We start from the raw sequence: 14,273 nt of genomic DNA, 5'->3' as shown, positions 1-14,273 counted from the left end.
CACACTTCCTTCCCATCAGCTGGAAGCATGTCACAGGCAGAACCCTGGGGAAGGAATATTTCGTACCACCGTGTAATCTTCCCTCCTCCTTCAGGGTCCTGACAGCTTCTTTTTCTTTTTTTTTAAACACTCATTTTACATTTTTTACTCATGCCAGTTGTGTGAAGTCCGCTAGTGGCCAAAAGTCATATAACATGTAAACAGAAGTTTAAAACAGAAAGTTTAACCACCTAAACCGTGTGCCTGTACCTGGTGACGGTAGGTCCGGAGCGCTGGGGGAGGCTGGGGTCTGGGGACTGATCTCAGTGTCACCGCTTCTGGGATAGTCGCTTCCCACAGAGATGTAACTCAGTGAGGAGAAGGGCCCTGGGACACAGCACGTGGACGTCATGGGTGTCCCTCGGGACAGGGCTGTGACGGCTGTCGCTCCCAGCGACGGTGGGCCCTGCTGCGTCTCTGAACGTGCCATCTCCAGCAGCCTATGGGGAGACGGGAAAGAGAAAGGAATGTTTATTAGGCACCTGCTGTGTGACCAGACTCCTCGAGGCAGGCTGTGCAATAGAATTTCCTCTGGAAGTGCAGATACCATCTCCTCCGTTTCCACAGATGAGCCGAGTGAGACTCCAGAGAAATTAAACGAGGTGCCCCAGTTAGGAGAGGTGGAGCCGGAATCAGAATTCCCGCTTGGCCCTCTTCAAAGCCGAGGCTGGAGGGGGTCTGGGGGAGTGAACAGAGCAGAGCTGCGGGGAAATCGGAGGGTTTGTTCCTCCTCCGTTTTTCAAGTGGTCCTGGAAGTTTTGTTCTACTCAGCAGGGAGCGAGGGGAGGTGGTGATGAGGACAAGTGCTGGGGGTAGAGGGTAGACCAGTCGTCCAGAGGAGCCAGCAGAGGACAGAGACCAGGCTTGGTAACCACGGTTGCCTCTCCAGGGCAACAAGCTTCTGAGTCACTCTGTGCCTATTTCCAGGCACCAAGCAGGGCTTTCCTGCTGAGACAGGGAGACCTGAAGCTCAGTGACCCCCAGGGACACTCGTGGGTCCTCTGGAGGAGGGAAGCCTGCTCAGCGTGGGGCGAGGCCAGGAGCTCTGATTCCCGGTCCCCTGGCCCCAGCCTGTCCGTCTCAGACCCGGGCCCACTCGCCCAGCCATCAGGTCATCCTTCACTGCCCCCGTGATGTGCCCCCGACTCCCTGAGACCTCAGAGGTCAAAAAAGAAAGGGTGGTCTTCAAAGAGCTTGATCTTTGGCCTCAGTTCCCAAAATCCTTAGAGAACAGTGAAGTGCTAAATGTAGTAAGCCACAGGCACTACCGTGTTCCAAATAGCAGCGCCCTAGACACAGTCCACGGGGTCCCCAAGAGTCCGGCATGGCTAAGTGGCGGAGCACGCACGCACAGGTGATCAAAGTGCTGCGTCTGAACACAAGGGTCCCTTCCAGGGCCCCCACCACGTCCCCAGCCTGCGCTGACTTTCACGTGTCCCCTTTGCAACCCTCCTGAGCAACTTCTGGGGCAGATAACGTCCCCCTGCATTCGTTCCTCCAGCGAGCGTTCATTCAGCACCGCCTGGCGCCAGGCCCGGCCACTGGTGCAAGAGCGTCCCTGCAACTGTGAGCTCACGGAGAGCTGCCACAGGAGGTCTCATGCAGGCGTAGATTTCACGCAGGAGAAGGTCTCACGCAGGAGAAGATACGAAAACAGAGGGAGAGGAAAGCTGTCTGATCATGGCTTCCAAAACCAGTCCTCGGTGTTTCAAGATAGCAGAACCCTTTCTCTAAACGAAGTGTTTCCAGAAGTGATCACCAGCCAGATGGACGAGGAGCTGATGTTGGTTGACACAGGCGGAGCAGAGGCGCTGGATGCCCAGAGGCTCACTTAGAATTTCAGGGGTTCGTTGGCCCTCAGCTTGAAAACCACTGGTTTATAGGCTAGATAGGAAGCGAGAAGGCAGGGTTGGTTTGAGGCAGGAGGGCTGTGCTTAGACTGAGGTGAGGAAACTTGGAGCTGGTCTGGATTAAGGGACAGGGAGGGAGCACCTAGAATCACCTGGAATGTTTGGGTCCAGGAAAACAGAGAGGATGACGGGGCCACCGCCTGAGGCAGAGGGAAGGGGCAGGTGGGGTCCTCGTCTGCTCCCCGTGAGCAGGAGAAGCAGCCGGTGCTGAGTGGGGTGAGCAGGAAGTGTCCCCGGGGACTTGGTGAAGGTTTGCGTGTCATCAGCACAGACGCGTTTGTCTGAAGCCTTTGTTGTCAGCGTGGCTCCTCGCTGGGCACACGAGACCCAGTGGATCCGGACCATTTGGGTGGGTGGGTGGATGGAGGATGGATGGATGGATGGAAGGGAAAGAGGAAGCCCGAAGCAGGGGAGCCAAGAAGTGCATTCGTGTCCCTGAAATCTCATCCGTAGGCCAAGGGGAGACATCATTTCACGTGGGCAGTCGACATCATATTGGTCTTACTTAGGGTTGTATAAAAGGACACTCGTCTTCCCACCCCAGCCATTGACCAGTCTTTGCAGAGGGCAGGGGCCTCCGTCCCCTCCTAGAGACCTGGGAATCCTGACGGCTCCACCCCGCAAGCCACCCTGGGGCTTAGAGGGGGTCACGTGGGTCAAGGGCTCGGTACCCCGGCTGGCTCAGTCAGGGAGGGAGGAGGCAGGGGCAGAGCCTAGAGCCCCAGGTCCGTGAAGGCGGGGGAGCAGGGGAGGGGAGCCGGCAGGAGCTCGGGGGTATAATTAGCGCCTCTGGAATCCTCCAGCTCCTGGGAGAGCAGCGATTTGTGCACGCGAGAGTCTCTAATTACAGGAGGTGGCTTCCTCCCCCAGGATCCCTGAGCCTAAGCTCCATCCCCACCGGGAGTTCTGTGCCCCCTCCGACCCCTCTCTGAATCCCCTGTCTCCCTAGACTGATCGTCAAGTCAGTGCTGGGGGCTGGGGGCTGCTCCCCAGCCGTCCCGGGCCAGCTCACTGCTGCCTGGGGGATGCAGCCCCAGGGCACCCCCTCCTGGGGGGCCCCCCGGCAGGGGAGGGGCTCTGCAGTCATCACAGGTCTCCTCCATTTCAGGCTGAGGCCCTTCACCTCCTACAAGCTGCGTCTGAAGGCCACCAACGACATTGGGGACAGCGGCTTCAGCGCCGAGACGGAAGCAGTCACCACGCTGCAGGATGGTGAGCAACAGGGCCCACTTCCTGCTGCTGCCTGTGCACCCCGAAACCCGGGCTCCTGGAGAGGCCTGCTCCCGCCTTGAACCAGAAAGGGGTCACCCACGGGAGTGGAGGGAGCAGCCATGGGCGGTGGGATTCAATTAGCAGCAGAAGCCAGCGCCCCTGCACAGCCCAGGGCTGTAAATCAGACTTCAAGGGCTTCCAAACCGAGGGACGTTTCTTTGATTGGCTTCCAAACCCAACGATCCATTAGCATCCCTGACATTGAATAATTTATAGGGTCATTAAAGATAGATGCCGTGGGGTAGCTGGGTTATAAGAGCTTTTCCCCATTTTTCTCATCCACGAGCCATCCCGGTTTTGCCGCCTGACAAATGCACGAAGGTGACGTGATGGCAGAGAGACCCCTGAAAGCTCCAGGTGCCTTCCCCCCCAGCCCCGCTCAGTTCTGCTCAGAGGAATTGGGCCTGAAGTTCCCTTGTGAGTTCGCTTGACCATCGGCAGTGAGACCAGGCCCGGAAGGACAGGGAGGCGGGGTCCTCAGGCCCACCCGGCGGGCAGGCAGGTGCTCGGGACAGAGGACGGCTGCTGCGTGACGACGCCGAGCCTCGAGCCCAGATGGCGGGCGGGCCGGACCCTCAGCTCACCGCGCGGTGCTTGGTGACAGTCCCCAGGCCCACCCCGAGCTCCCCCTTCCCCGCTTAACACGGGGAGGAACGGCGGCCCGGCTCTGGAGAAGCGGCGCTTGTCCCCTGTGGCGCCTGCGTATTCCCGCGTTAGCACCTTGCCTGAGCGCTAGTTCTTAGAAGGAAGGAACCCAGCCCCTGGCCCGTGGGACAGGGGCACCCACCCGCGTCCCCTCTCAGGCTCGGTCAGAAGGGGCCTCTCTCAGCCCTTTCATATTCAAATCACCTCTTCATCGTCCTTTCCCGAGACTGCAGTTTCTCTTTGCGGTGGTTTGGCCTCGTGCTTTCATCCTGTGTCTCTAAGTCCAGCTCTCAGGAGAGGCGGACAGGCCAGGCTGACCCCAGGGCTGGGGGCCAGTGCTGGGGGAGGGGCTTGGGAGCGCGCAGATGGTTTGCCGGGAAAGGGTTTCTTATTCTGAGGGTACAGAGCCACCGGACGTGGGCAGGAATGCTGGGTCAGGGCCTTAAGCCGGAGCAGCCAGAGACCGAAGGGGCAGGGTAGAGAGCGGTCCCTGGGGCGGGGGTCCTGGAGCGTGGCCAACATGGGCCTGTCCCAGTCTGGGCCTGGAGGACAGGGAGGCCTGCGGGGTGCAGGGGTCGCTCAGAGCAGCTGAGTCAGAGTGGGGAGCAGGCTGGGGGTGCCGGACACACAGGCGAGGCAGGTGGGGAGAAGCCCTGAATCCATCTGCTCAGCGCCTGTTTCTGAACACTGACTCTGTGTCGGGTCTCAGGGTGTCATAGTGGGGCCACCCTGAGAAGGCCAGTCCGTCTGCTGGGAGAGGGTGGCCCAGGCCCGGCAGGGGCAGCAGTGGTGGAGGGTGGGGCACGGCCTACTAGACGTGATGGACACTCCAGAGAGCAGGGCGGAGTCAAACCGGCATGTACCCCAGAAGAATGACGCCCCTCCTCCTCTGGGGGGTGACTCCCGAGGAGATCAGGGAACTGCAGGAGCACTCTGGGCGCCTTGGCTATGGAGAGACCCAGACTCTGCGTGCGTCCAGGGGGGCGGGTCCGTGGGAAGTGAGGTCGCGGAGGTGGTCCAGGATGAGGTCCCTCTCTCCTGGACACGGGCTGGCAGGCAGGGGAAGGGCGACCCCAGGGAGAAGGGAGTCGCGTGCTGGCTGGTTGAGAGCAGGCGGGGACCGGCCCAGAGTGCTGGCCCCAGCTCGACCTCTAACCCCTGCTGCTTCCCTCTTGCTTCCAGTCCCCGGGGAGCCCCCACGCTCCGTGTCTGTGACGCCACGCACCACCTCGTCTGTTCTGATCCAGTGGCAGGTAAGGCCCGGGGACCCCACGGTGCTCTGTGAACCCCGCTCCCTCAGGGGTGAGCTCGGCGGGCACCCCACCCCCAACCCTGGGTCAGGCTGGCGAGGCCTGCTGGTGTACCATGCAGGGCCGTGGTGTGAGCGTGACCTCCCAGGCGGGAAGTCCGGGGCCGTGGTGTGAGCGTGACCTCCCGGGCGGGAAGTCCGGGGCTGTGTGTGAGCGTGACCTCCCGGGCGGGAAGTCCGGGGCCGTGGTGTGAGTGTGACCTTCCGGGCGGGAAGTCCGGAGCCGTGGTGTGAGTGTGACCTCCCGGGAGGGAAGTCCAGGGCTGTGGCGACCTGCAGAGGGAACCGGGGCTCGGTGTGTTGATGGGGGGGGGGGGCGGTGTGGTCAGGAGGACGGCCAGGTGGGCCCAGCGCACAGCCCGTCTGGTGGCCGAGTCATCCTAGGCCATCTCCCCTCTTCTCTGTTGCTAAGTGGCAGCTCCTCGGGGTAACAGCAACCTTTCACTGTGAACAAAAGACATTTCCAAGTATCCTCCGGTGAACTGGGAGCTCACCGCTGTGGCATCCCACCCTTTCCAGCCTCCCCAGAGTGCTGAGACTGGATGGGGACCCAGGAGGCTTCAGCTGTCCCAGGGGAGCCACAGCCGAGTGGCCCTCGAAGCCCCGGGAGAGGGACAGGGCCTGGCCTTGGCCTGCAGGCCAGTTTGCCGTAGCAAGTCTCTGACCCCAGAGGCTTCTCTGGCCCCAGGTTCCTCCTCCGTAAAAACAGCAGTTCTAAGGTCCCCTCTGAGGCCACTGTGAGGTCTCTGGTCCACGGCCCATGAGACCCCTGACGTCCATCAGGGTCTCTGGTGGGAGGTGGGGAACATTCAACGTGGAAACTCAAGGTCCCAAGCACTTCTCGTTCCACTGTCCACTAACACGATCAACCAAGCGCAGATGGTCGTCCGGGTGGCGCTGAAGTCTGCCGGGTACGTGCTTGGCCTCAGACGTGGGTCTTGCTGCCCTGTCGCCAGCTGAGCTCGGGGCTGTGGCGCCTCAGCCGCCCCCGACATGCGGCTGTGGACGCAGCGCCGGCTGTGGGCCCAGCCCTCCCACCCCCGGGCTGCGAGCGCTCAGTCCCAGACGCCCTGTGAGGCGGCGAGAGCAGCACGGAAGGCGCTGGGCGTGCCTGTCCGTCAGCCGTCGTCCTTCAGAGCCCAGCAGGACAAACCCATTGCAAGAAGCCTGAGCAGGGGGTGGTCAGCATGATGCATCATGGAAATAAATGCCTGTCAACCGCCAGGCGATTGAAGCATAATTAAAATTATGAGCAATTTACTAAATCAGAGCCAACAGAACAAAGGGACAAGGTTTAAATATAGGTCTGCATTCTGGACGAAACGCTTCACCTGAAAATCTTTATTTTTTAGTAATTTGTTTAAAACCTCAAGTACTGCCTATAATCCCAAGGCCGCTGACCCACTTAAGTGGGCCGTCCATCAGATTTGATTCCTCTTAGTAGGATGATCAACATCCAAAACTCAACATTCAAAAAACTAAGATCATGCCATCCGATCCCATCGCATCATGGCAAATAGATGGGGAAACAATGGAACCACTGACAGACTATTTTCTTGGGCTCCAAAAATCACTGCAGATGGTGACTGCAGCCTTGAAATTAAAAGACGCTTATTACTCCTTGGAAGAAAAGCTATGACAAACCTAGGCAGCATATTAAAAAGCAGAGACATTACTTAGCTGACAAAAGTCCATCTGGTCAAAGCTGTGATTTTTCCAGTAGTCATGTATGGATGTGAGAGTTGGACTATAAAGAAGGCTGAGCGTCGAAGAATCGATGCTTTTGAACTGTGGTGTTGCAGAAGACTCTTGAGAGTCCCTTGGACTGCAAGGAGATCCAACCAGTCCATCCTAAAGGAGATCAGTCCTGGGTGTTCATTGGAGGGACTGATGTTGAAGCTGAAACTCCAATACTTTGGCCACCTGATGCGAAGAGCTGACTCATTGGAAAAGACCCTGATGCTGGGAAAGATTGAGGGCAGAAGGAGAAGGGGACGACAGAGGATGAGATGGTTGGATGGCATCACCGACTCGATGGACATGGGTTTGAGCAAGCTCTTGGAATTGGTGACGGACAGGAAAGCCTGGCGTGCTGCAGTCCATGGGGTCACAAAGAGTCGGACACGACTGAGGACTGAACTGAGCTGAACTCAGTAGGATGATCCATCTGTGCCTTTCCCGGGTCCAGCGCTGCTGGAAGCTGAGGATTTGTGCATATGTTCTAGACAGCGCTGGTGCTGTTCACACTGAGGACCGCTCACACTGGGCATTCCTATCTCTGAATCGATCACGTTTAAGCTGGCTGTTCTGAAACCTCCAGCGGGTCACACAGTCTGTGACTCACATGCATCTCCTCTCTGGTCCCCTCTTCCACCTTTTCTCTGAGTGGACTTTGAGGCTGTTTTCTAGCAATGTTAATGTCCTAAGGGACAGATTGCATCACGTGCGGTGGACTCAGGGAGGGGCGACTCGGCTGTGCAGGGCACCTTCCTAAGAGTGTGGGGCAGCCCCCGGTCAGAGGGGACAAGCAGGCCCGGCCTCTCTGGGACCTCTCCTGGTCTTTGTTGCTTTCTCACCGCCCGCTCTGTTGTCTGTGAGGACCAGCTCCAGCCCCGGGCTCTGCGCACCCAGTGCCCCCATTCCCTGCATGAACTCCACATGCATCAGTGTGAAGGCCGGAGGGGAGCAGCCAGAGGGAGGTGGGAGGAGACAGGATGGCCGGTCCCCCCACCCGTTGGGGCAGGAGGGTCATTATCCGGGTGGCACGTCCGCAGGAATGCAGCTCAGGTGTTACCGCTGCTGGGCTTTAAGGGCAGGCACCTGGAGCCGGTCCTCTAGGGCCGCCTGTGCCCGCTGAGCCATAGACTCAGTCCAGCAGGCGTCAGAGGGAACCCCCGCTCTGGGCTCCACGGAACAGAAGCGGTGGGAAGTCCCTGCCTCGGGCCCCAGGACGATGGCAGTGGAAGTCCCGCTCTGCCTCCGGCTCACCGTGAGACCCCGGACTCTGTGTCCCCCCACCCGGCCCGCCCTGTCTGGGAAGGCCCGCTGAGCTGGTCCCAGCCTGTCCCCTGGCACTCGGCCAGGACTGGGGCACACGGTGAGAGTCCCAGCTCTCATCCTCTTCCTGCCCGCTGGAGTGAGGGGTCAAGGCCAGTGCACTCCGACCAGGTCATCTGCACTTTAACAAGGATCCCTTTTCCAAAACTGAAAAAACACCCTGGGTCCCTGCAGACCGGGTGCTGGAATCTCTGATTTGCGGAAGGCAGGGTGAAGCACCTCAGACGCTTATGTCATAGCTCAGGGCATCTTATCAACCTGCGGAGCCGGTCAGCGATAGAGGCAGGGCTGGGATGCAGGGCTGGGGTGCAGGCAGGGCCCTCTGCAGCAAGGAGCTCCGCTGACCTCCCGGGGGCCTCAGCCAGGCGCCTTCACTGCAGGGGGACTTGGGGGCGGGGCCCCTCCCTCAGGGGTCACAGCTGTGGGCAGCCTGGGAAGCAGAGGGTCAGAGGCCCTGCGACCACTCAGCCTCACTTGGGAAGGGCGGTGGAGAGCGTGTCACTGAACCTGGACCTTCTCTGCACAGCTTAGGTGTCAGGTGGGAAAACCTCTCTCCTTTTATTCTTACGCGAAGACTTTTCCAACTCTTCCATCTGTTGTATTTTTTTAAGAAGGGGGTGAAATAAACTTTCTCTTAGGTGTTGTGATAGTTGTGCTTGAAGGAAGCCTAGGAATGAGGACTGTAACTTGTCTCAGCTGTAGCCAGTAAGAAAACCAGGGCTAGAGTTGGAGTGACAGATTGTGGCTTCCGTCCTTATGAGGAGATGCGCGTGTGTGCATTACACACACACACGTTTGCATGTGGCATCGATTAGTAGTAAACACTGCATGGTGTCTGCCTTTACCTCATGGAACCAATTTTTAAATAGGAGAGGGGTCACGCAAAACAAAAACCCTTAAAGCTATCTGAACCAATCCTATGAACTCAAAGGGGACAGATCTTAAAAAAAAAAGAGTGTATCAGAGGATCTGAAACACTGCCGTCCTCAGGGCAGGGAGGCCCCGGGCTGGGGCTGGACAGGAAGCAGAGGGACCGCCCAGCATGCTCAGGCGTGCCCCTGTTCAGGGGTGTCCATGCATCTCCAGCATGGAGGACGGAGGTTCTATCCATCAAAATCAGAAAGAAAGAAAAGGGCAGAATGAAATAGAAACTACAACTAGAAACAGAGCCTCTCTCCTGCCCCCCCGCAGGCAGACCCCCAGGTTTCACCCCTGTTCTCACCTCCCTTCCAGAGAGCACACAGCTCCCCGAGTTCCTAGCGCTCTGGTCGTTTTGGGAGGCCTCGTTTTGGGAACGGTTGGGGCAGAGGGTAGCAGGCTCGCTGCTGGAGGAAGTGGTCCGTGTTACGGTTCAGCCCGGGGCCCGGCCGGACGGGCGTGTGCCTCGGGGACGCTGCGTGCCCGGCTGGTCACCTGCCCCGCCCACCTGCCCCATCCAGGTGACGCGGGGATCTGAGCAGGTCCACCTTCACTCTCACATCGTTAGTTCTACAACCGTGAGGTGAGTTTAAAGATGTCGCCACCTGTGGGTGTCAGGAAAGCGGAGCGAGCACTGATACCCTGGAAATATCGGGGTCTGGTTGCAGACCCGCACAGGAGAGAGAATCCGGCAGTAAAGCAGCTCACACGACTGTCTGGTTTCTCAGTGTTTGCGAAGATGATGTTTAGCAGTCCAGTGTCGTCCAGCTGGGCTTCCTGGGCTCCTCTGACCAGAGGGACGCGCGTGACTCCTGAGGACGTGGAGAATCCACTCCAGTTTTCCAGGCTTGAGTGTCTATGTTGGGACTATGTTGAGTGTCCGTGTCTATGATGGGAAGAATGACCAGCCACGGCACTTTCGGTGCGGGGATGGGGCCGGGGGGGCAGAGGACTCAGGAAGTGGTGGGAGAGTGTGTCGGGGGCTGCGGCCTGCCAACCCCTGGGCTCTCGTGAAAACGTGGTGATTCCGGCTCGTGCACGAGTGTGTGGGGGCGTGGGAGGAAGCGCCCTCGCTGTGTGCGTTGCGCGCTGGCGAGTGTGAGGGCAGAGAGCTGTCCTCTCCCGTGGGGGCCCCGAGTTTGGGACTGAGAGCAGCCAGAGGTCACGGAGAATGGACTTAACTGAACATCCGGTCCCCGCGGGGCCGCCTGGGTTCAGGGACTGGGGACTGAAGGGCGTGAGTTTGGACAGCAGAGCGCCTGGAACCAGTCACCGTGTCCTCCCACAGTTCCCAAGGCCAGAGTCCAGGGTCAAGGTGGTGGCCGACTCTGCAGACACAGGAAAGCCTGCTGCCCGCCTGCCTCTTCCCGGCCTGTGGCGGCCGTGGCAGGCCTTACCACTCCTTGGCTTCTGGACGCTTCTGTCATTCTCGACCTCTGCCTTCGCGTGACATTCTTTCTGTGTCAAAATGTCCTCGTCTTATAAGACTCTTCGGGTCTTTTTCTAGCCTCAGCACTTGTTCAATAATTGCTAGATTCTATATTGCCTCTTAAAATGTGCTTTGTCTTCCCGATCCGTCACGCTGAACATCTAGGTGTCTGTGTGAATCAATTATCTTATTACCCGATGGCGTTCACGAGTCCCGAGTCTGCCGATTTGTTTGCAGGCAATCTTTCTGTCCGCGCCCTTCAAGCTCGAAGGCCATCCTATTGTCTTGGTGGCATTGAAAAGACCCAGAGAGGATTGGTCTTGGCGTTTTGAGGGCTGGGGGAGAGTTAGTCCCAAGCTCACGTTGGTAGATCTCAGGATGGCGCACATCTGAGTGTCCATGTGGGGTCAGTTTCTGGAGTGTGATTGCTGTGTTAAAGACCTGGGCAAATAGAACGGAACGACCCTCCGGGAAGCCCACCATCGCCTTGGAGTGCTCCCCTCCACCCATGTCCTCTTCCCAACTTGATTACGTCTGCAGAGACCCGAATCCAGACAAAATCACGTTGCGGGGACTGGCAGTTAGGACTCAGCATGTCTCCTGGGGGAGCACAGTTCAACGCACAACAGGGGGGCTTGCCTACGGAAGCTGTGGTGTCCGCTCGGGCACCAGGACGCTCTTGGCCCATCTGTCCGGATGCAGTTTGGGAGGTTCGGTCCTGACCTGCTGAGGACCCTAGGGGGGAGCAGAGCCCCTAGCCCCCAGCACCGGGGTCAGTGCCACAGCCTTATTGGGGTTCCACGTGGAACGGGACGGCCTTCCTTCCACGGACAGACCTGTCACCAGCTGGGGACGCCCTCCCCAGGCTTCCTTATCAACAGAAACCAGTCAAAGGGGAAGGGGAAGTCGGGCCGGGCCCTCCCTGCGCGGCAGTGGTACCGAGGGGAGCGGTTGCAAGGTCCTGGGCTCACACACAGGCTCAGACTCCCCCACCACCCGACCTCGTCTCCGAGCCACCTGTCAGCCGCCAGCCGCCTTCCGCTGGGTTCTGAGGAGTCAGACGAGCCCCTGCCCCACCATCAGACACTCTTACACCAGCTGAGGTGGCAGTGGGCAGTGGGGGGGGCGTGTTCTAGCCCTACACCTGTCAGGCGGGGAGGGGGCCACCTGGCAGGCAGAGGGGTCAGTGAGGGTCCCAGTGAGACGGCCACAAGCCCGGGTGGACAGGAGGGTCGGGGACTGAAGGGATGGGGTGGGGCCAGTGGTGGACGACGCAGGGCCAGGCCGCATCCGCGGCCCCCTTCGGTTCTGGGTCTGCCGGGAACGGGCAGCTTCCTCTCCGTCTGTGACCTGGGCCACAGTCTCCAGCCTCGGCCCTGGGGCTCGGGTGTCCTGGCTGGACAGGGAGACACGCCCGTGTCCACACACGCAGGACCAGGAGGACTGGGTTCTGTCCCCGGATCCCCTCATTCCTCATCATCAGTGGGACACCTGCCTGTCCTCTTGCCATCAACCGAGGCCCCTCCGATTGTCTTGAACCAGCGACCCCCCGCCTTCCCACACGGCTGGCCAGCATGCAGCCAGGCCCCTGACCGTGGTGTCTTTGCAGCCCCCAAGGGACGAGAGCCTGAACGGCCTCCTGCAGGGCTACCGGATCTACTACCGCGAGCTGGAGTACGAGGCGGCCCCCGTCACCGAGTCCAAGACGCTCAAGGCGCCCTCGGCTCTGCGGGCCGAGCTCACAGGTGAGTCCCCTGCCCCCCACCCCACGGCAGGGCGGTTCCCGTAACCACCGTGTCTGCCCACCCCAGGCCTGCTGGGAACAGCCGTGGGGGCCCGAGGGGGTGCGTCTGCCCCCTCCCCAGCACCCCAACGGTGTGCAAGGTCCAGGGCTCAGCAAGGGGACCCAGGAGGGCTGCCTGGAGGAGGAGCCATCTGAGGGGGTTGTCGGGGTAAAAGAATGTCGCGGAGGACGTGAGGGGAAGAGGGTGACGCAGGGCCCGGCACAGCTCGGTGGGGGGAGGCAGGGGTCAGCCGGCCAGGGCGGGGTGGGCTGTGTGCCCTGGAGGGGGAGTAGCTGGGCCTCTGGGGTCAGCGGCGCTGCCCCACGCGGAGCAGGCCTGGGGGTGCTGGGGCCCGTGGAGCCCCGGCCTCCCCCTCCTGCTCGTCCACCCCGAGGCACTCTCCCCTCCTGCTCCCTGGGGGGAAGGCCGAGAGATGCCCCCCAGCACCGTCAGAGAAGACACCTGGGCCCCTGGCACCCGCGTGCTGGGGGCGGGGGCCGGGCGCCCAGGGCACCAGGTCCGGCTCTGTGTGGGTCACACGCACTGCACTCAGCCCCCGGCGCCCCGCCGGGGTCAGCGAGGGGCTGCAGCTCGGCCCCGACCCCACCGGGGGAGGACCTGGCTCCGCTGAGACCCCCGCTCGCAGCGTCTCCCCAGGTGCCCCTTGCCGACACCCAGCTAGCCGGGCCTGTCCCTCTGGGCTGAGTCACGCAGCCCCTGGAGTAAGGGGGCACGGGGTCTGTGCTCCTGCTCACTGTCTGTCCCCTGGTCATCCCCGCCGGCCTGGGGCGCTCACCTGAGCACAGGGAACCGGACGCGGCTGCCCCTGGACCAGCCAGGCCCCGTGGCCCCCCGTGCCCGATGCCAATTCGACCCGTTTAATCAGAGGGGAGACCCCCCTCCCCCTCATGGGCCAGGGGCCTGGCTGTTTCAGGAGGCTTCACCGGGGTCCCAGTGAGCAGACGGGCGTGTGGTGGCCCACCGCTTGGGAGGCGGAGTGGCTTCCCGGCCAGGCCTCCCCCACCCCCTGCGTCTGCGGCTCCCCCTGGCGCCGGCGGTCCCCCGTGCTGACGGCCTGTCTGCTCGCCCCTCACAGCCCAGAGCAGCTTCAAGACCGTCAACAGCAGCTCCACCGAGACGACCTACGAGTTAACACGTGAGTGACTCCACGCTCAGCTGGCGCGGCTGGGCAGCGCCCTCAGCCTCTCGGCAGACCGAGTGAAGACCAGCTCAGATTCCCGGCTCTCATTCCTGGGGTCCCCCCACCCTGTCCCCCGCCCCCCTAAAATGCTGCTTCTTGATGGGCCAGAACCGCCGAAAGGGAGTTTCTAGAGACACAGGCTGGGCAGGGGTTCCCAAGAGCTGTTCTCAGAGTTTGGGAGAGAAGGAAGGTCAGAGGGCAGCTCTCTCCTCTAACTCAGTCGGCTTATCTTTAACCCCCTTTTTAGTTGTGGATTTACCGTCTTCACCACTGTTAACGTGCATACATTGTTGTGCACCCGTCCCCACCGCCTGCCTCCAGAACCCTCTCACCCCCCACCCGAGACTCTGCCCCGTTAAACACTGACGCCCCCCACCTCCCCGCCCCACCCCGGGCGCCCACCCCCAGCCTCCTGTCTCTGTGACCGCGACCCCTCCAGGGACCTTGCAGCAGGGGGATCGCCCAGCGGGCCCCTCTGTGTCCACTGGCTTCAGGCCTAGCGTCCTCCTCACTGCAGCGTCGGGGTCTCCCCTCCTCTCAGGGTGGGGGGCGGCCACCGCACGCACATGTCCAGCACTCATCCATCCGGCCTCTTCTCCTCCTTATCAAACCGCGCTGCTGCCCCTTGGATTCCGGCCAGGGTGGGTTTCAGTGACCGAGTGCAAGGCTCAGGGGCCGAGCTGCAGTTCAGTCCAGTGCAGAGCGGCCG

The 14,273-nt window shown here is 60.8% G+C and overlaps 1 protein-coding gene across 7 annotated transcripts in view; it reads left to right on the top strand.

Moving 5' to 3' along the window:
• SDK1 (sidekick cell adhesion molecule 1) overlaps nucleotides 1–14,273 on the top strand; it is a 740,828-nt gene that overhangs the window by 679,804 nt on the left and 46,751 nt on the right. For all 7 annotated transcript variants that reach the window (XM_043915387.1, XM_043915391.1, XM_043915392.1 and 4 more), the window contains 4 exons: nucleotides 3,058–3,161; nucleotides 5,049–5,119; nucleotides 12,189–12,324; nucleotides 13,460–13,519. In XM_043915387.1, the coding sequence (XP_043771322.1) occupies nucleotides 3,058–3,161; nucleotides 5,049–5,119; nucleotides 12,189–12,324; nucleotides 13,460–13,519 (371 nt within the window). The remainder of the gene's footprint in view (nucleotides 1–3,057; nucleotides 3,162–5,048; nucleotides 5,120–12,188; nucleotides 12,325–13,459; nucleotides 13,520–14,273) is intronic.

This window comes from Cervus elaphus, chromosome 10, assembly GCF_910594005.1.
Source record: "Cervus elaphus chromosome 10, mCerEla1.1, whole genome shotgun sequence".
Classification (NCBI taxonomy): domain Eukaryota; kingdom Metazoa; phylum Chordata; class Mammalia; order Artiodactyla; family Cervidae; genus Cervus; species Cervus elaphus.
The sequence above is the reverse complement of the archived record's forward strand: the minus strand, read 5'-3'. Positions and strand labels throughout refer to the sequence as shown.